Here is a 9,056-nt window from a genome sequence, read left to right as displayed (position 1 = left end):
ACTCTTCTGTCACATAACACACCTGACACCTTCCTCCACCCGTTCCAACCTGCTTGGACCCGTTTCTTCACTTCCTGACCACACTCACCATTGCTCTGGACGGTTGACCCCAAGTATTTAAAGTCCTCCACCCCTGCTATCTCTTCTCCCTGTAGCCTCACTCTTCCCCCACCACCACTCTCATTCATGCACATATATTCTGTCTTACTTCGGCTAATCTTCATTCCTCTGCTTTCCAGTGCATGCCTCCAGCTTTCTAACTGTTCCTCCACCTGCTCCCTGCTTTCACTGCAGATCTCAATGTCATCTGCAAACATCATGGTCCACGGGGATTCCAGTCTAACCTCATCTGTCAGGCTATCCATCACCACTGCAAAGAGGAAGGGGCTCAGGGCTGATCCCTGATGGAATCCCACCTCCACCTTAAATTCATCTGTCACACCTACAGCACACCTCACCACTGTTCTGCTGCCCTTGTACATGTCCTGTATTATTCAACCCAAAATTGTCCATTGGTGTGAATGTTTCTTTGTCTATGTGTGCCCCATGATAGTGCGGAGAAGTGCGATAAAAACGTGATATTATTGGCCAGATAGGAGTCACGCGTTGGTGCAACAATGGTTTAATCGACAACATGCAGCACGTCACAATTTCAAACTCGAAATAAAACACGAAAGCGCTTGTAAATACTGTACTCCATCATTACAATCGCATCTCTTAGCATGAGGCTAGCTCGCTGGCTAGCCGCTACCAGGTAAACTACTCCATTGAGTGGCACTTAAGGCACTTTGGGAAAAGATGAAGCCATGGAAAGAGCAATTCTGTTGGGGTTTTTAAGACCACGTGTGCACAAAAACAAAGTAATCATAATAATTAGCATAAAAATGAAGTTGCAGCAGGATTCAAACATTCACTGGATGACAGAATAGAAATATGTGTTACGATCTAATACAATCACGGATGCAATTAACGTCACTTTGGGGAGGGGTGCGAACATTCGGTCGAAATAAAAAATGTTACTCGCAAAAACAAGTTTAATATTTTTCTTCAAAAAGTGTAAAATCGGCAGAATAGAAATGATTTGTATAGTACTTGCTAACAGCTAGCATGTGTAATTACACTGAACATGCTGTCGCCAATGTTGCTACTTGAACATGAACTTGTAAGGACAGTCACATTTCAATTGATATTTCATTGGACATCCATTTGCCTCTTTAAAGAAATAAAAACAAAAACAAAAAATGAATGGGCCCTTATCCTAAAAAATTATCAAACTTTGACACGATGCTACACCCACATAAGATGGGGTAGGCAAAAAAAAAGAAAAGATTTCCAATTTAGCGCCACCCACCTGTCTAGGACACCAGCTTCTGATTAGGGCTCCTTTGGGTGAATTCCCTACTATTTGTCTGTAAGTATGAACCCAAAGTGACTGCTTTAAAACAAATGGCTGACTTCCTATTTAATTTTGGGCACAGATGCTTGACTTTTTTTCTGCGTCCTGTTATGATTAGGGATGGGAATCAAAAAGCCAGTAATTAAGATTCCTAGGAATCATTTGTTAGCTTGCCTGACAATTCCGCTTATTGATTTCTCTTACAAAAAAAAAAAATAGCTCTTTGACTGTGGCTGAGCTGCTGGTGAGGCCACTTAAAACGTCTCAATGTCGGGTGTGTTTTGTTCGATTCAGCAGAGGGGAAGGCAGGGAGCTCGAGGAAGAGATAGGAACCTGCGCTTTGACTGGGCCTTGACTGCTGGCGAAGCCGCTTCAAGCACCTCGTTCTTGGCCGTGATTGGGTTTACGCTATGGCGAAAATGACAGAAGAGCGAGGAGGAGAAAAAAAATTCAAAATGTTGAAAACCAGCTGTCGCAGCGGGGGACCTGCCGTCGGCGAGGCTGCTCTGACGCTCACCTTTCCTGGATGTGCCTCTGGGGAGGCTGCCCTGACTTTCTGTAGGTGATTTTATTTATTTTTTTAATATCCAGGGTTCACTAATTAGGGAATTCACCCAAAATAGCTGCCTTCCTCTTTTTCAGGCACGGGTCCTTTAAACTTGTTTGAGCCTCCTGTTATGAGATATATCCACGTAAGCCCACGTCGCTCAAACTTTTTTTTTTTTTTTTTTTTTACTAACACTCCAGGGGGCGCTACAGAAGGAGTTTTGGGGTCATGTTGGGGGCCCCTAAAAAACAAAAATTTCACCAGGATACATAATAATAAACAGTGATTCCAAGAGGGCATTCAAACCTCCTGATGCTCGGATCCTGACAAACCATTGGACATAAAAGTCAGTGACATGTGATTGGTCACAGAGCTACACATGCAGGTCACTTGATGCTAGCAGGCATGCAAACACGACTGCGATTTAACATAAATGTCAAAGGTGCTGTTTAACAGTCTGTTGACCTCGATGTGTGCTTTCACATTTTATTTGCTAAGCATAAAAATGTTATAATTGTAATAATAATCATCATCGTCGTGTAAACTTGATTTTGGTGGTACGTTGAAAGACTAGCACCGTGCACGCCGAGCTGCCTGTTGCCTGACAACAGCTTGTATGTGCATGTAACCCATAGGGAGGTAATAATTGGCACACTGACACATTACACACTAGCCTAGCATTTGGTGGCGTCCCAAGTGCTAACACTTCTTTAGCCTAGCGTGGAACATGATGCTGAAGGTGGCTGACCCTTGTGTCTACGAGGCTAGCAGGCTACATACTAACGCTTATTTAGCCTAGCATGGCTGGTGATGATGTGGGTGGTTCAGAATTGTGGTGGCATGCGACATTAGTAGAAATGCTTGACACTACTTTTTTTTTTTTTTCCCAGACCAATACCAGTATGAGTTTTCACTATTGCGTAGTCACCGATACTGACACCAAGTACCGATACCACTAGTAGTTTTGTTATACATACAATTTCAATTAAAACAAAGGCAGATAATTATGAACAAATACCTTTCTTAATTTCTTCTTTCTCCGATGTGTCAAACCTCTGCAGTGCAGCGCCAAACACTGGTGAGGAGGACTTAATTAAGATTTTTTGCCTTAAGTATCAGTTGCTAGTATCAGTGTCCAGTATTGAAATAAAGCCTGTATCGGCCCGATACTGTACGCGCCCATTAGCGAGATTAGCATGGTATATGCTAACACTTCTTCAGCCTAGGCACAGCGCAGATGATGCTTAAAGTGGTTCAGCATAACATCTGTTTGCAATGTTAGCATGCTAAATGCTAACACATCTTCAGCCGAGTACATCTGATGATGCCAAAAGTGCTTTAGCATTACATCACTTTACCCTAGCGGAGTGTGTGAATTATGTGGAGGATAGTAGTTGGTCAGCATCATGTTCATTTGTGAGGTTCCTAACATTTCTTTAGCCTCGTGTGGCACGTGATGCTGAAGGTGGCTCAGTCTTGTGTCTGCGAGGTTAGCATGCTAAATGCTAGCACTTCTTTAGCCTCGCGTGGTGCATGGCAAATGATAAAGGTGTTTTAGCATCGTGTCTGTTTACGAGGTGAGCATGTTCAATGCTAGTTAAATATTGTTAACAGTTAAAAAATAAACAGCACAGGCAGGTTGTTATGGCACACAACAGGCAACAGAGGGCGCTGCTCTCTCTCATGGTCTCTAATTAAAAAGCAAAAATTAAAGCGACTCTTTCATCAAGCAGCAGGAATGATGGGAAAAATAGTCAGGAAGTTGACTATGTATTGTTTGCACCTGTTGTTGTGAAACAATGACGAGAATGTGACTATTTGGAGCACCGCCAACATTCCGACATCTTTTGTCTTCTTTTTTTTTTAAAAAAAACAAGACTGCTCGTGGATCCTCTCCTTAGTGCCCAACTCTCACCAAATCATGTTGACTTGTCGACTTGTCGCGAGGCAGAAAAGTGAGCCGGCTCCAGAGGCAGCTAATCTTGTTTCCGGCCATTACACGGCCGCACCTACACGCGGGAAATGAAAGTCATGTGACTCACGTGTTATTTTTATAACACATCATGACATTAGAATCATTAGCGCATCTAGCACAATCATGTGACACATTAATAATAATAATTAGAATAAATATTAATAAAAATACATGTTTAATTTGATACCAGTGTGGTGAGGTCCACAGGAGACACTGTAAGACGTCCACAAGCTGACTGCCATCAGGAAGGTAGTGATGAACCCAAACACCTGACACCAACACCACACACAAACATTACACCAACACACAAACATAACACACAACAACAATGGGACAAATATGACAACAAACAATACAACACACAACAATCATGATAAGACATGTTGTGTAGTTACACAAAATCATAACAGGCACACACAGAACAATAGCACAACAACTATGCCAACACACCCAGACAACAAAAAGAACAAAAAACATCCCAATAACACAAAAACATGTCAAGATGAGTGTTGTAGACTTACAGAAGCCGCCACCAAGGCAGACACTCCTCCACTCTTCACCGCTGCCACAATGGAGGCAATGCAGATCAGCACCGTACCCACACAGTAGTGGAAGAATTCCTAAAAGGAGGAGGACAAGAAGGAGATGAAGGAAGGGAAGAAAGATAAAGTGATAGATGAAAAGGAAGAAGTGGAGGATGAAGCGTAGGAGGAAGAGAAGGATGAGAAGGAAGAAGGATGAGGACAAGGAGACAGAAGAATAGAAGGAGAATGAGGAGAAGGAAGAAGAGTAGTAAGAGGAGGAGGAAGAGAAAAGGAGGATGAAGATGAGTGGAAGAAGGGAGGAGAAAGAGGACAAGAAGAGTGGTGGAGGGATATGGGGGAGTGAGAAAGAGGAGAAAGCAGGGAAAGAAAGGAAGAGCAGGAGATGGTAAAGGAGGGGGAGAAGAAAAGGAAGAAGAGAAGAAAATTAGTTAGAGGAGAAGGAAGAGGAGAACAAAGGTGATGTGCAGTGTGATGATGATGTGATGGGGTGGGCTGATTGTGGGCGTGGCTTACAGTGAGCAGCCAATTGATGCAGCCCATCTTGGCCTGCAGGCGGCACAAGTGCATGAGGAAGAAAACCAGGAGCACCACCAGGAACCAAACGGCCACCACCTCAAAGTACTGGAACGCCGCCCAGTTAGGCCAGCCCCGCGCACAGTGCACGCACAGGAAGGTGACCAGCAGCGCCACCTGGAGGGGACACCAACACACCCGCAGACGTCACTTTGTTTGCATCTTAGCCCACCGCTGTCAATCCAAGGAAATGAGCTCATTATTATGGATTTTTATAGTTACTAATATATTTACTTATACAGTGTTTCCCTACGACTTGCGGGAAAGGAGCCCTGCTGCGAACAGCGAGATGGCAGCAAAGCACTACTTTTCTATTGGACAGGGCTACGTATAGTATATGCATGTGTGGTGCAGATATTATTTTTGTCCATTTGGGGTCGTCATCCACGCATTCTATACTATAATAACAATGACGTTCAACGTGCACTTTAAAAAGGCGGACTTGGACTGTTGAGTGACGGGGGAGTCAGCAAATTATAGTACAATAGTATATTTACTGGCTTTGGCTTTAGCCACTGTGTGTGCAGAGCGACGGCATCGGCAAGTTGGCAAAGATACGATTGTCGTTACTGTATTTTGTTACTGTACTTTGTTCAATAACTCGATAGAATGAGCACCAGCGGTTGTTTCCATCCTCACTCTATCCAAACCACATGCTATATTCAATTAGCTAACGATGTTTACTTAACTGGAGATGTGCAGTTAAGTAACCTAAGACAGTTGGACTCTGCAATATGCACATTGTACTTAAGCTTCTTTTATTAAGCGTGATATGATCCCAAACTTAGGACATTCTCTGTCTTTAAAGCACTCTTTCCTCTGAGCTTGCGCATAACTCTATTGAATCAATAGTCCATGTTGAAAAATAATCACTGAAAAATTACACGACGATCCGTGATATAACTACAATTTAAAAAATTTGCGATGCACTGAACCCGCAAAAAGTGAACCACGATATAGCTAGGGATGACTGTAACTAATGAGTAGCCCGGAGGCCTATTATAATTTAGCACACCTGCAATGGGACATTCTGATTTCCTACGAATGAAGTGATCATTGGAAAACATGAACACTTGCAGAGACTTATAGTTTCATTTTGATATTTAGGTTTCATAATTTGTTAAATTATTGTTGATAATTATTGTGAGAAAGCATTAACACGATCAGTTTTACATAGATGAATATACATAAATCATTAATGATAACGTCACATCATAAGGGCTGTCGGCCTGTCACTATCAAATATTTTTAGAATTGATTATTCCATTGATTAATTGAACAATCGGATAAAATAAAAAATAATTTCATTCGTGTATTGCAAAATATGTTTTTCCAATTGCTGTTTAATAACCAATTATTATTGTTTATGTGGTATTAAGCAATATCACACGAGAGGGAGTGATGTACTCACCAACATTTTTGAAACTAAGAGCTACTTCTTGTGTACTGATTAATTTGTAGGACTACTCGTTTGATATACACTTCTGAGGGTGCATGTTCAACTACATGTCAATTACAAGTTATTAATTCCTGAAAATAATTATTTCCGTAATAGATTATATTAGATCGATTAAACGGCGTATTATTTGTTTCTATAGATTGATTTGACTTTAGGGCTGGGAGAAAAAAAAAAAACTCAATCTAATAACTCGGCTAAGTCAACTTCAAAAATAGGAGGCAGAATTTCTGCCTCGACGCTCCACTCCGCCGAGACCCAGAAAAAACAAAAAAAAAGGAAGAACACGGACGCAGTGTTGGGCCACTGATAAACTTTGCCAAAAATGACAAGAGCATCTTTAAGTGATTTCTAAGACACTGTTAGATCTGTTATGTACATATAACATGATGTATGAGTGAGCTGAATTTTTTAACCTAAAATGGTAAATGCTAGCGTGCGAATACTAATCGCAAATGCTAACCGTTTTGCAAAGGCTGATTTTCTCAAATTCTGTACAGTTTATACCATACACTCAGTACCAATGGCGATTATTTGAGTGCGCAACGAAATATTTATAGAAAAAGATTCTGAAAAGACTTGATCGTGACAGCCCTATTTGACTCAGTTAGTTGGTCCGTAACATCCATTAATCCATTTTCCGTATCGCTTTATCCTCACAAGGGTCGCGGGCGTGCTGGACGCGGGCGTGCCTATGCCAGCTATCTTCGGGCGAGAGGCGGGGTACACCCTGAACTGGTCGCCAGCCAATCGCAGGGCACATACAAACAAACAACCATTCGCGCACACATTCACACATAAGGGCAATTTAGAGTCTTCAATCAACCTACCATGCATGTTTTTGTGATGTGGGAGGAAACCGGAGTGCCCGGAGAAAACCCACGCATACACGGTGGGAACATTCAAACTCCACAGGCGGCCCCGGGATTTGAACCCCGGTCCACGGAACTCTGCGGCAGATGTGCTAACCAGTCGTACACCGTGCCGCTGGTCCGTAACATGTCACAAAATAATAAAAAATGTTGATCATTGTTTTTCAAAGTAAAAGCAGACGTTTAGAAATGTCGTATTGTGATTAAACACAAAGATCAGAGAATATTTACTGTTGAGAGGTTGAAATCAGAGCATTTGGACCATTTTAAGTTAAACAATGGCTCTAATCGATTTAGTTGTTGATTCATTTGATTATCGATCAGTTGTCGAGTAATCGTTTAATTGTTGCGCCTCTGGATATAATTAAAGGTAATTTGAGCAAATTGGCTATTTCAGAAATGTGTACCAAACTGGTATCCCTTCACATCAATCAGTACCCAAGAAGTAACTCTCAATTACAAAAAGGTTGGCGACCCCCAGCTACTGCTGCTGTGTGTGTGTGTGTGGGGGGGGGGGGGGGGGGGGGACCACACCCACAGATTACCGTGTTCGCACTGACCCCTCCTCATCCGCCCCTGTTGACTTGATGCAAGCGTTTTTAGCGAGTCAGCTAAATGCGTCATTCTGCTGCTGAGCGTAGTTGTTGTAGTGTAATTGTTGTTGTTGTTGTGTGCTGTCTGACCATCTGGGCCATCTTGAGCAGTCCCGGGATGGTTCGGATGTATCCCAGGTTGAAGACGCTGTCGGACGCGGAAGTCCTGCCGGTGCTGGTCGGGCTGACCGTGTGAGACATCTTAGACTGCCTGCTAAGAACAAGCTAAGAACAAACTGACTAGTAACTGACAAGAAAAAGAAGAAGTCCTCTTGATCTCGATAGAACGGTTCCGGTGCTCAAAGGCGCCAAAACATACGCCCAGCCTGCGTGCACACTTCCGCTGACGCATTTCACAACAAAAGCGTAGTCACACGCGCAGTTCCGGCCTTATATTTCACAATAAAAGTCGAGTTGAAGAAGAAAGGCGAAACTTAGCTGAATGACATGACACTTCAATTGTTGTTCACTTGCTGACTAAAATTATTATTTTTAACTACATAAAGCATTCATGAAGGTGCTTAAGGACAAAACTAATGTACAATGGTGGTTCTTTAAGTTGATGTTACTCATTCCTATTACATTATAGACAGGTGTAGTCCGAACTTTGAACCCCAAGTCAGGAGGAGATTCAATCCTGAACACAATAAACGATAAAGAAACAAAAATATACATATACTATAGTACTACAAAGATTATTACAAAAAGACTACAGCGGACTTCTATCTTCATTTTATTGTTTGAACTTTGTTAATGCTTTATTGTTTTATAAGTTATGTTATCTTAATTTGTCTTATGTACAGCACTTTGTTGCAGCTGCGGTTGTTCTTAAAGTTCTATATAAATAAAATTTTGTTGAGTTATCTAGGGTGTAGTCTGAGTGAGGAGTGACTAAAAAATTCATCAAATGCTGGGAAATATGTAAGCGAGGGTGGAGCAAAGATTATCCAGTACAAATTAATACATAGGTTTCTTACTACCCCCTCCAAACTGCATAGGATGGGCTTAGTGGCTATTAAGAGGTGCTGGAAATGTCAGTCAGAAACGGGAATATTTATAAACGCAATTTGGGAGTGCAAACTTATCGAACCTTTCTTGG

At 42.0% G+C, this 9,056-nt stretch overlaps 1 protein-coding gene across 1 annotated transcript; it reads right to left on the bottom strand.

Annotated features, from left to right (window-relative positions):
• Positions 1-606: 606 nt before the first annotated feature.
• cmtm7 (CKLF-like MARVEL transmembrane domain containing 7) lies at positions 607-8,316 on the bottom strand. The gene is made up of 5 exons (XM_061776995.1): positions 8,048-8,316; positions 4,977-5,153; positions 4,440-4,538; positions 4,106-4,187; positions 607-3,952 (listed from the first exon to the last, which is right to left on the bottom strand). Exons 1-5 carry the CDS (start codon positions 8,156-8,158, stop codon positions 3,939-3,941), a joined length of 483 nt encoding a protein of 160 aa, XP_061632979.1. The 5' UTR covers positions 8,159-8,316; the 3' UTR covers positions 607-3,938.
• Between the last annotated feature and the right edge of the window lie 740 nt (positions 8,317-9,056).

The sequence above is a fragment of the Phyllopteryx taeniolatus genome, chromosome 6 (genome assembly GCF_024500385.1).
Source record: "Phyllopteryx taeniolatus isolate TA_2022b chromosome 6, UOR_Ptae_1.2, whole genome shotgun sequence".
In the NCBI taxonomy this organism is placed as follows: domain Eukaryota; kingdom Metazoa; phylum Chordata; class Actinopteri; order Syngnathiformes; family Syngnathidae; genus Phyllopteryx; species Phyllopteryx taeniolatus.
Note: the sequence above shows the minus strand (reverse complement) of the source record. Positions and strands in the feature narration are given on the sequence as shown.

What these genes read in the sequence shown, in the direction of transcription:
- cmtm7 (XM_061776995.1), bottom strand. Translation starts at nt 8,158, where the DNA reads ATGTCTCACACGGTCAGCCCGACCAGCACCGGCAGGACTTCCGCGTCC. An exon ending in TGCTCAAGATGGCCCAGATG is followed by an intron (nt 5,154 to 8,047) that starts GTCAGACAGCAC and finishes TGTCCCCTCCAG; the next exon opens with GTGGCGCTGCTGGTCACCTT. An exon ending in CTGCCTTGGTGGCGGCTTCT is followed by an intron (nt 4,188 to 4,439) that starts GTAAGTCTACAA and finishes TGTTGGTGTCAG; the next exon opens with GTGTTTGGGTTCATCACTAC.